The sequence below is a fragment of the Abramis brama genome, assembly GCF_963993115.1.
Source record: "Abramis brama genome assembly, chromosome: 5".
NCBI lineage: Eukaryota > Metazoa > Chordata > Actinopteri > Cypriniformes > Leuciscidae > Abramis > Abramis brama.
The window spans coordinates 26791709-26811002 of record NC_139967.1 but is presented as its reverse complement, the minus strand read 5'-3'; the positions used below and the strand labels follow the sequence as shown (position 1 = coordinate 26811002).

Genomic DNA, 19294 nt, shown 5'->3' with positions numbered 1-19294 from the left:
ACAAGGGAACTCCACAGATCAATGCTGGACTACAGTTTTGAATTTCTTGTTGTATTTAAAATTAATGTTCTAAAAGTATCATATTTAGGGAAAAACGTTTGCTTTTATCTATTTTAAATACATTATGTAAAGTCTAAGTGACATGAATAGAGAATGCCTTCATTATGCAGATATGTCTGAAAAAATGTCTCATGCCACATCGCTTGACTCAGAAATGAATGATCCTCATCCCTCTGAAATTACCCTGTGAATCAGACCATTCTCAGTCACCAAGAATAATGGACTCAATCAACTTCCTTTGTCACACAAAATGCATTATTTCACAAGTTAATTAACTAAAGGTGTTAATTCAATTATTTCTTCACAAAGTTGAAGTATGAATCAAAGTCCCGTTGATGTGTACTGCTGATAAAGTACAAAATCTCTCTGTGATCATTAAGCATAACTACACATTTGATGGTGCATGTCTCGATGGGTCTGATTATCTGTGTCACAGACATGAGCTCTTTTTAGGCTTTTTTCTCATTTGGTTTTCCTTGGGGATTTAAAAAAAAGTATTTGTTAAAGAGTGACCAAACCAAACATGTGAATCACAGCATTATTGCCCCTTTTTTTCAGTAAAATATTGTTTTTATCTTGCATTTGATCGATTTGATTGAGTCGTCATAGTTGGGTAAACTTCTATAGTGGTAAATTAGAGACGACATTGAATATATTTTTTGTGTTCCCATTTGCTCAAATAGCAAAAGTAAAACTCTGTAATAGTGTTTTCACAACTTTCCAAAAAAAATGGAGAGATTGATATAGGTTACCTTAATTGTCACTCAGCAGCGTTAACTATTTTTTTTCTAATTTGATGCAAAGGTAATATAATAATAAAAAAAAGTATAGTGTTATAAATGTACATACATTAAAAAATAAAATTAAAAAAATTATATATATATATAAAACTTAGCAGGATTTACGATGCTGATGACCATTAAACGCATCATCACAGTCTGTGAAAAGGGCCCATTGGTCAAAAAGACACTAGACTGATTCTCTGATTGATTGGTGGAGGGTTTTTTGGGGTTTTTTTGCTGAATCATGGGTAATGTAGTTTTTCCACCAGGAATTCCACTATTAAGCATGATTATTTAAAAAAATAAGTGGAAATAATGTGCACTGATGGCTTCAACAAAAGTATTTGTCATCATTAACAACCTCTTAGCTCACAGTAGGTATGTCTTCAACAAGTTTATAAGTTATTATTAAAAATGTGTTCCCATATGGAGAAAATTAGATTCTGTTGCACTCTATTCCTTCAAATTTCCTAGTCCAGTGACATCACAAGACTTTGTGACATTGTAGACATCTCTGATCAAAAATACAAGAGGACGAAAAAAAAAACTGTAAATGTTTGAGTATTGTTACGTACTTTAAGTAAAACGGCTGTTCTCCTTTAGGTTTTAGTCATCCATCTGTTAGTCACTGAGAGGAGAAACAGCATCACCATGTATGATATCACTGGTGCATTTTGATTTCCACTGGCACCTGAACATATGAAGTTCCCTTGATTATTCATTGTTACAAAGTTTTATCTGGATTGTTTGACATTGTTGAAAATACTACTGAGTTTTCTGAGTTGAGATGGAGAGCATGTCTGTAACCACCATAGACAGTTAGGGGGAAACATGGCCCCCAATTTTCAGATTAGTCTCAAATATTTGGAAATAGAAATTAGGCCCCTTGAAGTGCATAAGAATTTGTTTATTTTCTTGTCTTCTTTTCAACTTTTTGAAACACCCATGAGGCATTTCCTCAACTTAACTGAATAATTCATTGTTTGCACTCCCAGAAACGTTCCCTCACTAATACTGTGGCCTGATGTCACCCAGGAGAATTATGTCTCTCACTGATTAATACCATAATACATATTCATAAAAAATAATCAAGCAAAATTCTGAGGCATTCTGGTGGTATTTTGTCAGTGGGTCAAAAGCACATCTTATAAATATTTTAAACACTTAGGTGCAGAGTCAGTTTCAAGTTTGAATCGTCTATAACATTGGCATGGACTAGATGTCATTGGCATGGACAAAATGCTCTGATTTCTGCCAAACTCCTGCAGCTTTGCATCTCATACATGGGAAGCACATCACATCACAGAACAACACTGAGGCAAAAGCAACTAAATAGAAAAAAACAAAAAAAAAACAATTAAGGGGTTGTTTACACAGGACAACATTTTGCATTGCAAGGTTCCACATCCCACAATGCTTTTCCATTGTTTTTCTATGTAAACGTGCGCTAGATGGACATATTTGACCGTTGTGCTCACATCTTGTGTCTCTTTCAGCATCTTGCACGACACACTGATTTAAAAACACTTGAACTCATATTAAAATAAGTTCAAAAATAGAGTAAAAACAGTAATATTGTGAAATATAAAACAAACGATCCCCTGTACCTTGCTTTTGTCATGCCCCTTGTCATGCCGACTCACATTTTTAACTCGTTCTCCCCCAACATTAAAAATAAAGTTGCCAGCCACCCGCATTTTAGACCAATTTCACAAAGTTTTCATGGCCCCCAGAATATTTTGTTGTATGAATATCTGAACATGATATCAAAAAGAACAGAGCCTGCTTTAAAAAAAGAAAGAAGTTTTATTCTAGCTTATGCCTTCTTTTATTATATCAACACCTGAATATGGTAAGCAACATTTTGAGCAAAAAGCTGAGAAAATCGCGTTTTTGTCAAACTACATCCGGATCGGATTCAGAATGATGATCAAAACAGATGGAGGGGATTGAGTCCATTAACAATCCCAAAGCTTCACAGTCCTACAGCTCGTCCTGGCTGGGTCGATGTTTCATTCAGTAACATTAGGCAGTTTTGATTTATATGCTGTTTAATTTTGATGATCGCGTTATTTATGCATTTACTTACAGATATCGCTTGTTTCTGCATATTCTTCACATGTATTTTGATCAGGAGATTCAGTACTCTTTCAGAAGATGCGTAATAGCGCCCCCTAGCGTATAACAGTGACGGAAAATTCCGTCAATGGCGGGAAAAGAGTTAAAAGATAAACATGTTCCGTGTGAATGGCTCCTAAGAATGTTTTGTCAAAATGTCATTTTATTTAACTTTAATCAAAGCTTTCACATCATAATTTTATCAGTTGCCTAACAATATATATTTTTTCTCTAATTAAAATGAACCTCCCATTGCCACATAGCCTACCCAATGAGGAACAACAAACACTACCCACATTTATATGTATTACAACCGTTCAGAGCTACCCTCACTTTAAAATGAGCCATTGGTGCTATAAGACTGCAGTGAGTCCACAATCAAGAATGTTCTTCAGGGGTTTGCAGGGTTTTCCCTCTCTGTAAGGTGACTAAGACATTTCTTCTGCCTGACCACATAAGGGAAGTGGAGTGGGCCTTGAGTCGAGCGCGCTGCCAGGTCACAACACTTGGAGTAGTCATGAGGCAGACAGTAATAATTCGTTGGCTCTATATTTGTCCAGCAGGAGGGCCGTGACAGCTGAGAGCGATAAACCTGAGCATGCCAGAATGTGACTGACTCTAAACTGTTTTGATATACGGCTCCATTGTGAAAACATCCAGAATATAAACATATGCCTGACTCTCCATTCCCCCCAAAGCCACACTGACAAGCAATGACATCAATGCTGTTTAGCAAGATTAAATGAAAAAAGATTGTCTGAATGAATGTTCATCAGATAGCTGTAGCTGTGTGCAATGTGCATGGCTTTCGGTTATTTATTGTTCAAGCCTTTTAGGAAATGAGTAAACAAAGACTTTGACCTTAGGGTATATAACTCTGTAACTGTGTCAGTCTAAGTCTGCATACTGGAAAGGTAAGATATGAACTAAATCTTTCATTGTTATGTCAAATGTTTAATTTTGAATGTTCAAACTCACTACAAAAAGTAAACATTTTATTGTATAAATAGTTCATTTGTGTTGCACTGTGTGCAGTTAGTTTTGTGTTTAAATGACAATATACAACCATTAATACTAATTAATAACTATGTTTTTTGTTTAGTTAGTCTAGTTTTTATGATTAACAAAAATTATATTCAGGTAATTAGTTTGGCTACTCTGAAAATGTCTCCTTTTTGTTAGGAAAACGTGCTCTAATTAAAGCATGACAGAAACAATCACTCTCTCCACGGGTCAGCAGATGCCATCGGTGGGCCTAGGAACATGGAAAAGTGCCCCAGGACAGGTGTGTAAACCCTTTCCCACCCCATCATGTGTCAGACAAACCAGACATTAGCTGAAAAAACTGTCAATTTTTTTTTACTTCTGTACAGTATGTAATAGTAGCATTTTCTTATTTCTCCATGTTTGTTAGCTTCTTTATTATGAATTGATTGTGTCAGAACTGGATTGGATTGTGCCGTACTGTAGGTGAAGCAGGCCGTTCTAGCAGCGTTAGACTGTGGCTACAGGCACATTGACTGCGCAGCGGCTTACGGCAATGAGCGAGAGGTCGGAGAGGCCCTGACTGAACTACTCCGACCAGGAAAAGTACCTGCAGATAAAACTATATACATAAAACACATAATTTAGCTATAATTCAATATGAATCTATCATCAATACAGCTCACCATCACGTCCCACACATTGTACATGTACTATTTATGACTACCATAGTCCCTGAGACGAGAAGACATTTTTGTGACCTCCAAGTTGTGGAACACCAAGCACCATCCAGATGATGTCGAGGAGGCCTGCAAAAGGTCCTTGTCAGATCTGAGGCTCTGTTATCTGGACCTGTATCTCATGCACTGGCCAATGGCCTTTGAGTAAGTCATTGTGTTTCCATACCATACCTAGCTCTTGAATAGCAGAGCAATTTTTCTGAATGTCACCAACATACACTACCATTCAAATGTTTTTGAAATAGGTCTCTTATGATGCATTTATTTGATCAAAAATACAGTAAAACAGTAATATTGTGAAATATTATTACAATTAAAAATAACTATATTTGATTTTATTAGGCTATATTGTAAAATGTAATGTGATGGAAAAGCTGAAATGGTTCCTGTGATGGAAAAGCTGAATTTTCAGCATCATTACTCCAGTCTTCAGTGTCACATGATCCTTCAGAAATCATTCTAATAAGCTGATTTGGTGCTTATTATTATCATTGTTAAAAATAGTAATAATGTTAATTATACTTTTTCAGGATTATATTGAAATAGAAATATTTTGTATCATTGTAAATTCAATTCAATTTACATTTATTTGTATAGCGCTTTTCACAATACATATAATTTCAAACCATTGAATTATATTGAATTATAAATGCCTTTCTTGTCACTTTTGCTCAATTTAACAAAATTCTTGGGGAATAAAAGTATTAATTTCTAAAATTTAAAAAAAAAAAAAAAATGTACTGACCTCAAACTTTGAAACGGTTGTGCATCTGAACAGAATAAGTTTAGGTTGGGATAAAGCTGTGTAAGAGAATCAATGAAACGAGGCTGTATTGTGCAAACAAAAGAAGGAATCATTTTAGCAGAATGGTTTGATTGTTTCATGTATTTTTTTCATGTTTTCAATATGGTTTCATGCGTGCTACAAAATATTATAGATAGTGTGTTTTAAATACTTCCAGGAGAGGAGATGAGCTGATGCCGAAGAATCCTGATGGCACTATTTGGTATGATGACACTCACTACAGAGACACATGGGCAGCCATGGAGAAGCTGGTGGACCAAGGGCTGGTAAAAGCCATTGGCTTGTCAAACTTCAATGCCAGACAGATTGATGACATTCTCAATGTTGCCAAACACAAGCCAGTGGTCAACCAGGTATGACAACTGCACACCATAAGACTGGATTGTCTTTTCATTCATTTGCCATTGACAACTGATAGGCATTCAAAAGGCATTATTATTACACATCTTTATCTGTATCTATGTGGCTTATCCTTTGACATGTAAACTAAAACCATTATAACTATTCTATTTTTTTATTTATAAATAATAAATACATATTTTGAATATTTATCATTTAAAATGTTATAAAATAGCTTTTTTCTGTATTCTGTATACAATATTTTCAGGTGGAGTGCCATCCATACCTGGTTCAGACTAAGCTGGTATCTCACTGTTGGAGTCGAGGGCTGACAGTAATAGCATACAGTCCTCTGGGTTCTCCTGATCGTCCATGGGTTACACCTGGACAAGCCCGTCTGCTGGATGATCCAAGAGTGGTCGGTATGGCCAAGCACTATAACAAGAGTCCTGCTCAGGTCATCAACAGGTGAGGACGGTAAACAGATCCAAGAATAGGTTCACATTTACTGCTGAGAAGGGGTTCCTCCAGAACTCTTACCAAGTTTTATATTAGTATTATTAGTGTATTTTTGGGTACATGTCCATTATGCACTTCTGAATTTGTTTTTGTCTCATAGATGGCACATACAGAGGGGTGTCGTTTGCATCCCCAAAAGTGTCACTCCATCCAGGATCAAACAGAACATTGAGGTAGGTTAAAAATACTTTTTTCAATTTTAAAATACTTTTTCCTGCCCCATTTGAACATGCAGATAAAATAAGAGGTAGATTTTCCTGAAAAGCTGTGGCTCTTTGCTGTGACCCTTTTCACATTTCCGGGTTTCTCAGAAGGGGAAGTCGTCATAGTTGGGTAAACTTCTGTAGTGGTGAATGAGAGAATATTAAATATTATATTAAAAACATCAAATATATATATTTTTTTCCATTTGCTCAAACAGTAAAATAAAAACTCCCCAACAGTGTTTTCACAATTTTCAAAACAAAAGGGGGAAAAATATTGATAACGGCAGTCAGAAGAGAGAAAGATGTAAATTCAACCATTACTCCCACAGCCACGCTGTATTAGAAACACCCTCACCGCAGCGTTAACAAGTTTTTTGTAATTTGATGCAAAGGTAATATTATACTAAGTATAGTGTTATAAATGAACAAAAAAAAAAGAAAAGAAAATATTAACAGTCCATGAAAAGGATTGCTTTCTTTGTTGGGGCATCCACATCAACCAATCACAGCAACACTGACTCAACCAATGGTGGGAGTTTGGGGCGGGGCTATGATTTTGTCCACCCAATGAATGATGGGGGGAGTGTTCAGGAAACCTGTTTGAAAAGAATTATTAATTATTTTTGTGCATCCATTTGGACATGCTTGTGACAGAAATTCAACACTTCACTTCAGCTTTAAAACGTTAATATTCATCCTCCGTGACATTCTCTATGTATTAGCACATGCAGATTCACCTAAGCTCTCGCATCTCAACTTCAATGCATAGGTTATTTAACAACTGAGTCTACACACTTAACCAAATTACTAATATAATGCCTGGAGGGTTTAAGATAGGTCAGTCATCATCATTCTTGTTCAGAATGTCAACAGAAGAGAGGGCATACAGAGACACCTGGAGGACAAGAGCTGTAACGAGGAGAGAGTTAATGGGATAAGAGTTCACCCTGAAATGCAATGCTATGTTGTTTCAAAGAAATTAAGCTCAATATTCAGTGATTATCTTTCTGTCCACTGTTTCTCTCAAATTGTGCTCTCATCTGAGATTGGTTAAGAGACATAAAACCTGTCAAACCTGGTGTGGCACATTTTATGAACATGTTTAAATGAATGAGATTTGAGAGCTGCAGTGAAGATTATGTAAATGTAACCATTGTTCACTTTTGCACACAGGTGTTTGATTTTAAATTATCGGATGAAGACATGAGGCTCATCGAATCCTTCAACAGGAACGAAAGGCTTATTGTTCCAACTATAACGGTAACTACGAATAGTTAATTGCAAAAAAAAAAAAAAAAAAATCATTACTGCATTGAAATGTCTATTGTGGCTGAAAAAAGTTTGTTGCTCCACAGAAAGATGGACAAAAGGTTTGGAGAGATGCAGGACACCCACATTTTCCCTTCAGTGATCCATATTAATAAAACAGTGGAAAAATAAAATTGTAAACCTATAAGATCTAAAGGTGACATGTTTATTATCAAAGTTAATTTAAATAAAAATCTGCATTTAAATCACTGTTTCTTTTGAATTTATGTAGACCCCACCCAAGGTGTAATACACATGGCATTTTATATGAAACCAAGTATTTAGCATATACAACCATTGCAAGTACAGTGGTCATTGTCTGTACATGTGCACAGATCCCAAACTTCTACAAATTAAACACCACAAAAATCAGGTCCATTTCGTGAATTTTATTTAACATTTTTCAAACTTGTAATACATTATATGCTACATTCATAAAAAAATGAAGTCATTAGCAATTATTTTTTTCTTTTTGTTGTTTTTTATCATCCTTCCAACAGCCTAGCATTAAACCCCACCACTAAAGCCGTTCGTTTAGCTTGTGAAGTTAATGAAATCCCTATCGTGTATGGTTTTTACTGAAATTCACCCCCACCCACAGAATGTTAAGATCAAAGTTCTCAGAAATCATCCTTTCACAAACCAGAGCAAAACACAAGCAGCTACATGCTTTTCTCTATCAACAGAGGGGGGTGGACAGAAGGGGAACGAGGCGAATAAAAAACAAGGGGAATGGACTCGAAAGGAGAAGCAGAAAATAAGAAACAAAAAGCACAGTCCTAAAAACTTGGAATTTTTATTTTTCGTCTTTTGTACACGGAGGCCTGTACGAAGAGTGGCCTGTGAGGGTCAGCCACGTGGTCACATTTATCCATAAAGATCATCATCGTTGTCCTCATTGAAGACTGTGCCTCCGCCACCACCAGAGGAGCCCTGACTTGGTCCACTTCCTCCTTGGTTACTGGATGGGAATCTTAAATAAAAAAAAAAAAAAAAAAAATTTGAAATCTTAATGAAAGAAAACCAAATGACAGCATCCTGAGACAATGTTAAACAGTTGATGGACCCCACTGACTTCCATAGAAAAAAAAGAAAATAATAAGAAAAAAAAAAATATACTATGGAAGTCATTGGGGTCCATCAACCGTTTGATTACCCATATTCTTCAAAATATCTTGTGTTGAGCAGAACAACAAAATTCTTACAAGTTTGGAACAACTTGAGGGCGAGTAAATGACAACTCTCACTTTTGGGCAAACAACCACTTAAATATCACAAAAGCTGCCACTAAACACTATGATTTAAGAACCCACCTGAAACTGCCAAAGCCTCTGCTTTGCTGCAGGGTCTGTGCGAACATCTCATATTTGCGGATGTCGTTATCACTGACGGAGCGGCGGGCAAAGCGCATGGCCTCCTCGAAATGGTCCTTCCTAATCTCAGGCACAGGGTCATCCTCCTCCACTTCCTGAATATACAAGATCAAACCAACCAACATGTTAGAAAATCTAAACGGCCATACCAATTTAAATGCAGGAACATTAAATCAAAACACGACATAATGCCATCATCCATTTGAATTTGCCAACTAGGATGTTTTTTTTATTTATGTATAAGTAGTACTTGAATGGTTCGAGAAACACTACATTAGACAAACTGAAATCTCACCATTGCAGAAGGGTTGGTCTGCCTCTCGCGTTCCCGTCTGATCTCGTTCTCAATGGACTCACGGATGGCCAGTTTACAGGCCCTCTGACAGATCTCAGTCAAATCAGCACCTGAAAAGCCATTGGTCATCTTGGCCAAGAAGTCCAGGTCCACGTCCTAAGGAAGGACGCCATTTTAATACCAATTAATAAAAATAAAACCCCAAGAAAAGATAAACCATCCAACCTCACCTTTGAGATTGGAGACTTCCTGAGATTCGCTTTGAGGATGGAAATGCGAGACTTCTCATCAGGCAGTGGGATGTAGATAAGTTGGTCCAGTCGGCCAGGTCTGAGGATGGCAGGGTCAATGATGTCTGGTCTGTTGGTGGCCCCAATGATGAAGACGTTCTTCTTGCTGGACATACCATCCATTTCTGTGAGGATCTGGTTAATGACTCTGTCAGCTGCTCCACCACCATCACCAACGTTTCCACCACGAGCTTTAGCAATGGAGTCCAATTCATCAAAGAAAAGCACACAAGGAGCAGCTTGACGAGCCTGGAGGACAAAGAGAGACCCAAAACCATTTTAAAATGCATCCTTAATTTACATGTCAAAAAAAAAAAACAAAAAAAAAAACAATAGACCCATAAGAACTGAAAAGCATCATTTTTCTTTACATTCAACATTCAAAATAAAATAAACAGGATTGAGTTAGAAACCGCTTAGTCGAAATTACAAGATCACATACCTTGTCAAAGATTTCACGGACATTAGCCTCCGATTCTCCAAACCACATAGTGAGCAGTTCTGGGCCCTTGATTGAGATGAAGTTGGCCTGGCACTCATTGGCAATAGCCTTGGCCAGTAGGGTTTTACCACAACCTGGTGGTCCATAAAACAGCACACCCTTGGATGGGGTCATGCCAAACTTAAGGAATTTGTCTGGATGTTCCACTGGGTACTAAATAGGATAGAAAATTTAGTAAGCATTTCAAAATTCCGCTGTGTGAACAATTTATATTCATTTAGTAGTCAACAAAATGTGAATAAGACTGTGCTCAGTACCTGCACCAGCTCCTGCAGCTCTCTCTTGACATCATCAAGGCCACCAATATCCTCCCAGGTGATGTTGGGCACCTCCACTACGGTCTCTCTCAGGGCAGAGGGGTTGCTCTGGCTAAGAGCCCACTGTTAGGTAAAAGAACAAAGCAATAATGTCTTGTTACTGAATACAATTCTCACACTTAATTGGTTTGAATGTAGTAAGAGTTGCTTAGATAAAGATTCTTACCCTGAAGTCATCCATTGTAACAGCCAAGGAGTTCATAACCTCTGCGTCAATGGTCTCATCCTCCAGATCGATGAGGTCCATTTTCTTACGGATGGCTTGCAGAGCAGCCTCTGAGCAAAGGGCGGCCAGATCAGCACCCACATGGCCATGGGTTTCATTTGCCACCTGAAGACAAATGGAGGATGGTTTAAAAAAAAAAAAAAAAAAAAACTAAATTGTGTGAAAATGCACCCATTTGAAAGGGGCACTAGCCACAATGACTTGGTGCCCTAAATTAAACAAAACATTAAAAAGGCCATAGTTTTCATTTAGTGTGCAATGGGACTCAAATCCCTGAGAGAGCGATGTGTGTCGTATCGGTGAGTATTACACATCAAATCTCTTACGAGTGGACACTATAGATATAAGTATTGCAAATCTACTAGTATTATGATTCGACATTGCTATGTATTGTGATTTGTTTGCTTTTTTTTTTAGAGAGAGAGAGAGAGAGAGAGAGAGAGAGAGAGAGAGAGAGAGAGAGAGAGAGAGAGAGAGAGAGAGAGAGAGAGAGAGAGAGAGAGAGAGAGAGAGAGAGAGAGAGAGAGAGAGAGAGAGAGAGAGAGAGAGAGAGAGAGAGAGAGAGAGAGAGAGAATCGTGGGTGTATCGCCCCAGCCGTATTGATCAGTAATGTCTCTATTCCACAGACGAAGGGGAGGAAAAACAACAAAACGAAAGAGACACTGAGACATTCTGAAAATGCCTTCTTTTTGGGAGGGTTGCATTTAAAATCCACTTGGCTCAAAATTCTGAGGGGGCAGACTTAATGCGCATGATGCTTATGCCATTGCCTGATTAAGGAGACCCAGTTTAAACAAAAATGAATCACCGAGCACTGAATGTTCTAACATTCTCTGAAACACACCTGCTCCAGATCAACATCATCAGCAAGCTTCATGTTCTTGGTGTGAATCTGAAGTATCTCAAGTCTTCCAGTGGCGTCTGGAATGCCGATGTCCACCTCTCTGTCAAAGCGACCTGAAATCAAGAGTCAGGACATCAGCACAAGATGTTCCTATCTAAGGTGCAGTGCATGTAGCCAAAATAGCCTGAATATCAACTGGAAACATCTTTACAAAGCAACACTTGAGCAAAGAGACATCTACAAAGTGATCTCACCAAATCGCCTGAGAGCTGGGTCAATGCTGTTGGGTCTGTTAGTGGCTGCCATGACTATGACATGAGCCCTTTGCTTCAGTCCATCCATCAAAGTCAGCAGCTGAGACACAATGCGCCTCTCCACCTCACCATGAGTCTGGAAAAACACGATAGTAACACGGAAAAACATTTATAGTAAATGCTAATAAGGATAAGAAGTAAAACAAGAGGAAATAAAGCTTTTACAGCACTACGGCTGTCAAATTCAAATTTGAATATTTGTCGTATTTAAAATAAAAATAATAAACTATGCATAAATACATGCCATTTTGTTCATAATTGTTTATGCAATTTACAAAATTATAATTTACAATTGCTTCTCTGGATTTATTCATGAGAATGAACTTTTAACCCAATCACTGTGCTGCATTACACATGGGATCAATTAAATTGAGAGTGGTTTCTGCCCAGAACGCTGCGATGAGTTTAACAACGCTCGCAACACGGATCATATACGGACCGGAGCAAGCGAGTTTCAAGTTATTGACACATTTCATATACTCTAGTGCTATAAACATGGGCTTGCACCGTGTATGTGCACGTCTTCTTCCAATGAAATATATGTGCCAATAATGTCTTTCGAAAAAGAGTAGGGGCCAAATTTGCCCATAGGCCTGTCCATCATGGCCTCCTATCAGCCCCATATACTGATTGGCTTCATCATTCTCTCCTCTCCACCAATAAGCTGGTGCGTGTTGGGCGTTCTGGCGCAATATGGCTGCCGTCGCATCATCCACGTGGATGCTGCACATCAGTGGTTGAGGAGATTCCCCCCCCTTTAATGTGTGTAAATCGCTTTGAGTACCCAGAAAAGCACTATATAAAATGTAACAAATTATTATAATAAATTATTAAGGACACCTTTTTAACATGACACTGTTCATGACACTTTGTGGTGCATTCATATTTTGCTCATTGTGCCCTCTTGTGGCCTCAGAAGACAAGCCAAAAGCTTTTTTTTTTTCCTAACTGAAATTATGCCTTTCAAGTTCAAATATTACTAATATTTAAGTATATTTAAGTATAATTCAAATTTAGTTTCAGCCATTTTGACTATAAAGCACCCAAAAATGCACAGGATTTGGGGAGAGAAATGTCCTGTAGAATAGCTCATACAAAATACATTAAACCAGTATGTTTCCAAGACAACATTTCATTGTAATATTTTCTTATTTTTAATGTAACATTTATTTTAATTAACGAAAACAAGGATGCAGTGTCTTGTCTTTCACATTGCAAGAGCAGAAAGATAAAAAAGGCAAGAATTTGTATCCATGATTAGACTGAAAGCTATTAGAAGTTATTAGAATATCAATATGTAAAAAGTGTTACAGCTTAAAATATTTTACTGATAAATAAAATAATTTACAACTCAATCAGTCAAAGTAATGATTATTTGTAGAAAGCAACTGATGTGATTGCTTTTGTAATGGAGATTATTACGCTCAGTCTTACCTTCTCTCTTTTGGGAGCAATGGCATCAAGTTCATCAATAAAGATGATGGCTGGTGCATTCTTCTCTGCTTCCTCAAAAGCTTTGCGCAAATTGCTCTCAGATTCACCAGCCAGTTTACTCATGATCTCAGGGCCTGGGACAATTAAAAGAATTTACTTAAATTTTCCTCAGGGTCATAAACTTGCACCGATAAACAAGCATAAAACAAAACATCAAAAGCCATAAATAATTCATTTAAATGGTGTTCTTGCATCCCCACCATTGATGAGGAAGAAGAATGCTCCAGTTTCGTTTGCCACAGCACGAGCTATGAGTGTTTTTCCAGTTCCAGGGGGTCCATAGAGCAAAATGCCACGGGGAGGCTGAACAAAAAAAAGAAATGAAGATTTGTACCTCGGACTACAAACTCACAACACTTTGTGTTTAAATCTCATAGTGCAGACAATTACCTTCACTCCAATAGCCTTGAAGAGAGCTGGGTGTCTAAGAGGCAGCTCTACCATTTCTTTGATTTGGGCGAGCTGTTTCCTGACCCCTCCAATGTCATCGTAACCCACCTCGTTCAGAGACTCTTCCTCATCCTGCAAACAGGAGTGCAGACGCATTCATACACACCGTTCCTCCACAAAACCCATTTTAAACCATGACAAATCTTGAAACATCTACTCGCCTCTCTCTTGATAGGTTCCCCCTCACAGTGGATCACTGTGTCTGGGGCCACAATACAGTACGGGCTGGGGTCAGTCTCCACCACTTTGAACTCCACAGCACGCATGCCTCCTCTGACCAGAAAAATATCACCTATGGAAATCAAGCCAAACCAATGTTATTATCAAATCACTGAAAAAAAAAGATGATTTACACACCAATTACACAACCTTTAGTGACTGAATTTCATGCTGCTTTAGACAAACCACAAACTCTTTCTAGGTCCTTAAAGGGTTAGTTCACCCAAAATTCTGTCATTAATTGCCTTCATGTTGTTCCAAACCCGTAAGACTTTAGTTTAACTTCGGAACACAAATGAAGATCTTTTTTATTAAATCTGAGAAAATTCAGTCTCTCCATTGACAGCTACGCAACCACCACTTTGACGCTTCAAAAAGTTCATAAAGAGATCGTAAAGCTAATCCACATGAATTGAGCGGTTTAGTCCAATTTTTTGCAGACTCGATTGCTTTATGAAGAAAAGACTTCATTTAAGATTTTATTCACATGAACATTTATCAACGCACACATCAGTTATGATAAACAGAAGCTCAAGCTTGCTTGACGTGCAAGAACCAATAAGGTTCATTCTAGTGTGTTACGCAGCACGTTTGAGCTTCCTCGAAAAACCAATGAGATTAATTCTAGTGTTACGCAGCACGTTTGAGCTTCCGCAACAACCAGTGATGTTTGTTTTCATGCTTCAAGCAGGTTCGGTTGAGCTTCTGTTTGTGTGCACTGATCAATGTTTATATGTTAATAAAAGCCTAAATTAAATCTGTTAATCATATAAAGTGATCGAGTCTCTTCAGAACATTTGGACTAAACCACTCAATGGCGCTTATAAATACTACTTTATACGGAGGCAAGAGGAAAATAAAGGAATAGAGGAAAATAAAATGTTTTCAAAACTTTCTGAAGACAGTCAGTTCCTTTCAGACATACATTCATATAAACCCCATCAGCAATTACCATTTACATTTTTCTTCCTAGTTTTCTATTTTGAGCATCGTGAACATTGAGCGTGTTGTGCCTGGTACAGTATTTGCCTCTGTGTTCTCTTCTTTGCATCTGTCTTTAGCGTGTCCCGTCTCTGGCCTGTGTTAACATCCGGTTTATAGATGTCGCAATATTTCCACACAAATGACACTTTGGGAAATGATTGGAATGCAAGAGATCAGCCAAAATAAAATTAAAAAACGATTTATGGCTGGTCGACCAGTGAATGGCCCCTTTCGCACTGCCAGTAGCAACTCTGAAATGATGCAAGCCATACTTGTTGTTGTGACTTTTGACAGCGCTGAGAACGCCAGGGGCTGCAGCACTCCCATTCTTTGTCTTCGTTAGTTTACGATTTAACAGTCCTGTCTAATATATTATTAGATAGAACGGTTATACAAAGAAAGTAGATCGTATATGAAAAAGTATTAGTGTTTGCCATGTGGTTGATGCCTAATGTCGCTCGCTGAGCAGAAATACAAAATCATGTGTGGCTTGGTCCAAAATTGCGTTGGATTTGAGAGGCTCATCTATTACCGGTTTCCATGTTTGTAGAGTTAGTGGAGTAAATATATAGGCTATAATCTGTGTGTACAAGTCTTTTTTTAAAATGGCGGGTGCTGGTGTTTCACGTGCGTTCGGCCAATCAGTGTACACTTACGTCACTGGTAGTTCCTATTGTGCTGGTTTATTGGCCTACTCTGAAGTAGGAACTAATTTAATTCCCCCAAAAGGAGTTCCTAGAACTAAAATCGCTCCTAGTTCCTGCGGTGCGAACACGCCAAAAAGCAGGTACCGCCAGTAGTTCTAGGAACTATGAAAAGGTTCCTCCGGTGCGAATGTCCCTAATCTCTAGTAATCACTATTGTATCCACATGTAATATGTAACAATGTGTATATATGATAATATGAAAGATGACACTAAAATAAAGTTTCAGTTTAAATTTTTTATTTTTTTTGAAAGACTCTTATGCTCACCAAGGCTGAATTTATTTGACCAAAATTACAGTAAAGGTAACATTGTGAAATATTACAATTACTATTTTTTTTTTATTCTCTAATGATTGGGCAATTCAAAAGAACAGGATTTATTTGAAATACAAATAATTTGTAACAAATGTAAATGTCACTTTTGATCAAAGTCCCTATTAATTTCTTAATTTCTAAATAAATCAAAATTACTGATCCCAAACTTTTGGATGGCAGCTAACATACATTTAACAAAGATCTACATCTCACATTAATCCAAAAGTGAACAGAATAAAATAAATAAAAAAACACCATCTTATTACTATTATAATGAACACTGGAGGAAATGGTTACCTTTACGGATTGGCCGATAAGCCTCCAGGAAGTAAGGCTTGAGATAGACCTCAAACAGATTGCCTGTGATGCCTTCTACCGTGTCATCGATTGGCAGAACGTGAATGCGCTTTCCATACTTCACATCTGGACATGGCTGAATACTGAAAAGCAGAAAGGGGAACAAATGAATGATCCATCCTGCATTTAATAGGAACATTTTCGAATAACTAGTATTTGAGTCCTGTCAATCAGAAAAACACCCTAAAACTGTTATCAACATTATCAAGATAATTCAGTTAGCATATGCAGAGAAAGTTTAAGCAGAAAACAGTCTAACCTGATAACATCACCAAGGCGCACCCTGAGGTTGTTGCGGACCACCCTGTTCATGCGAACCTTTTCGTCAGAGCAGGTGTCATCGGACAGGACGATGCAAACAGTCTCCCTCCGTTTCTTGCCCTTCAACAGCACTGTGTCCCCCCTAAAGAGCTGGAGCTCATCCATCTTTGCCTGAAACGTAGAGAAAATGTGATGGGCACATGCAAATGGACATTTTTTATACATTTATAATCTGACTGAAGATTTTACCTGAGAGAGAGACACAACACTGTTGTCTTCATTGATGGATTCATCAACAATCAACCTATTTGGCCTGTTCTTCTGCTTCAGAATGGCAGTGGAAAGATCATCATTTTTGGATCTGTGTGGAAGAGGAACATTTTAAAGCAGTGGTTCCCCTCAGAGGCCCCCCATTTTCCAACACAATATTCGAAGGCCCCCCATATTGCTGTAATTATGACAATACTGCTCGTTTTAAAACGTTGATATTAAATTTAGCATGATAAAATTTGCGATTCAGGATTATGATGCATGTTCTTTAAAAAAACGGTTATTGGGAAAACGTGTTCAGCATTTCAATTATTTATATTTTTTATACATAAAATTAAATTGTTTTAATTCATCCTGTGGCAACCTTGGTTTTCTGAGGCTCTTCCGTGGAACAGAAAAGATGATGCTCGGCAGAATGACAGCCTCTCTCACAATTTGCTTTCACTGCATTCATTTTTTCTTTAACCATAATGGTAACCAAGGCTGTTATTGAGCAAAAACTTTTTGGAACAAAATGGGTGCGAGTAAAGACTACTCATTTCCGTGTGAGCTGTCCCTTTAACAATCTTGGCACTTCACAGGTGGTTATGTGAGACAGATAGTTGCTATTTTCTTTCTTTCAGTATCACTTGAGGCGGAAGTGAAAGATTATTACATTTCATATTACGTAGCCCTTAACATATTAACCTGTCTGTTCCGAGAGAATAACACGATGGAGTCTATGGATAAGTGCACGTCTGCTCACATGTACGTTTGTCAAGCTCAAGTTACTCTAGAGCTTTCCACTAAACACTGGACTGAAAGCCGTAATGATCCGCTAGATTTAGGCCGGGATGCGGTCGTAAGCAAGGCCTTAGCGTAGCGGATCCCGCAGAATACAACAATTTAAGCTGTACACTGTTTAAATTGTTTTGTTTTTTTAAGGAAAATAAAATAAACTAAACCAAAACGGTTATCAGACACATCAATAGGCAGAGGCCAACAGCGCGTGTGTAAATAAGCTAACAATGTACATACTCGAAGCTAACAGACAGCAAACGTTATATCTTTACATACTACTGACCTAACGTATACAATTAACTTAGCTTCATCACACAAGTCTTAGTTTTAGTCGTGTACACAACCTAGCCATATAATGTTCAGGTTAGATGGAAGTATGATTTGTATTCCTCTCAAGAGTGTGTGATGACGACGAGCGAGCTAGCAGCAGTTAGCCAACTCCAGCTGCCAATGACACAGCAAATGCTCCTGTGTGACATGTGAAGCCCAAACCGCTGAAACAGTTGTATTAAAGTGCTTATAAAAGCTCTGGGGTCTGATAAGTTACATTTATCATCTAACGTTTTAAATGACATATAATGTCAGCGGTTTTTGATTTGATGGCTGAAATATCTAGATCACGGGATTTGTCATCATCATCACCTGCTGCTGCTAACGTTCTATGCAAGTTACGAAAACGGTTAGCTCGTTTTGAAGCTTATTCGCGGTTTTAATGCCAAACAGAATTAGTATTTTTTTATTCTATGGACCGATATGCGGGTCGTTTAACGGTGTTGTACGTGTTTTTGTTCCGAGCAGTCGCCGGTGATGCCGGTGGGCCGAAAGCCTCGATCATGGGAGATGACTCAGTCCGGTTAGCTTACATGCTAAACACAGCTGATCACAGTCTCCTTAAAACTCCCGCAGAAGTTTTAATGAGTAAAGAGAACGTAAGTACCTAAGGATTAAAGAGATTATATCAATTAACATGTAAACTCGGATGAGAAATCTGTAGCAGTGTAAACTCGCTCTTTTCATTGATCACCATTCATGATGCGTTCGTCTTTTAGCTTAACGGCTAACGTTAACTGGCACTCAAAAGAAAACAAAACAACTATCAACAGACTACATAACTCATCAATAAAATTGTACTTACTCTCCACCCGAAGCCATATTGCTTCTCCCGCAAAAAGATACAAATAGTTTATGGAAATGAGTAGCTCTCTTAAGTGACCGATTCCAACCTTCACACTAGCTTTTTACCTCTGCACTGGATTAGCCTGCTAACATCAACTCTGCGGAGAAAAAGTTTCCTCGCCCATTTTGAACGTTAGGCCAATCAGAGAACACGTCGCGATTTCTTGCGTTGACTGATTGGCCCATCTTGGACCGACTGTGGAAGAGCTTAAACATAATTGGTATCTTTCACGGTTCATTGCGATTGGTTTATTTTCTG

At 37.9% G+C, this 19294-nt stretch overlaps 2 protein-coding genes across 2 annotated transcripts; one reads left to right on the top strand and one right to left on the bottom strand.

Annotated features, from left to right (window-relative positions):
- Positions 1-3791: 3791 nt before the first annotated feature.
- On the top strand, positions 3792-8096 carry akr1a1a (aldo-keto reductase family 1, member A1a (aldehyde reductase)). The gene is made up of 9 exons (XM_084113839.1): positions 3792-3874; positions 4143-4245; positions 4431-4550; positions 4677-4828; positions 5647-5842; positions 6097-6296; positions 6448-6520; positions 7727-7813; positions 7909-8096. The coding sequence occupies exons 2-9, from the start codon at positions 4165-4167 to the stop codon at positions 7972-7974; spliced, it is 975 nt and encodes a 324-aa protein (XP_083969965.1). The 5' UTR covers positions 3792-3874; positions 4143-4164; the 3' UTR covers positions 7975-8096.
- Positions 8097-8235: 139 nt separating this feature from the next.
- On the bottom strand, positions 8236-19148 carry vcp (valosin containing protein). Its single transcript, XM_084113838.1, has 17 exons — positions 18995-19148; positions 17059-17170; positions 16808-16980; positions 16489-16631; positions 14129-14259; positions 13908-14039; positions 13718-13820; positions 13458-13591; positions 11964-12099; positions 11710-11822; positions 10805-10969; positions 10579-10701; positions 10262-10474; positions 9760-10068; positions 9530-9685; positions 9175-9329; positions 8236-8834 (listed from the first exon to the last, which is right to left on the bottom strand). The coding sequence occupies exons 1-17, from the start codon at positions 19009-19011 to the stop codon at positions 8729-8731; spliced, it is 2421 nt and encodes an 806-aa protein (XP_083969964.1). The 5' UTR covers positions 19012-19148; the 3' UTR covers positions 8236-8728.
- Between the last annotated feature and the right edge of the window lie 146 nt (positions 19149-19294).

Bases quoted from the DNA above. Each gene is read 5' to 3' on its own strand.
- akr1a1a (XM_084113839.1), top strand. From the start codon at position 4,165: ATGACAGAAACAATCACTCTCTCCACGGGTCAGCAGATGCCATCGGTG. The intron at 5,843-6,096 runs GTATGACAACTG...CAATATTTTCAG, and splicing joins ACAAGCCAGTGGTCAACCAG to GTGGAGTGCCATCCATACCT. The intron at 6,521-7,726 runs GTAGGTTAAAAA...TTTTGCACACAG, and splicing joins GGATCAAACAGAACATTGAG to GTGTTTGATTTTAAATTATC.
- vcp (XM_084113838.1), bottom strand. The intron at 11,823-11,963 runs GTGAGATCACTT...TCTTGATTTCAG, and splicing joins CCCAGCTCTCAGGCGATTTG to GTCGCTTTGACAGAGAGGTG. The intron at 10,069-10,261 runs GTATGTGATCTT...TTTGTCCTCCAG, and splicing joins TCCGTGAAATCTTTGACAAG to GCTCGTCAAGCTGCTCCTTG.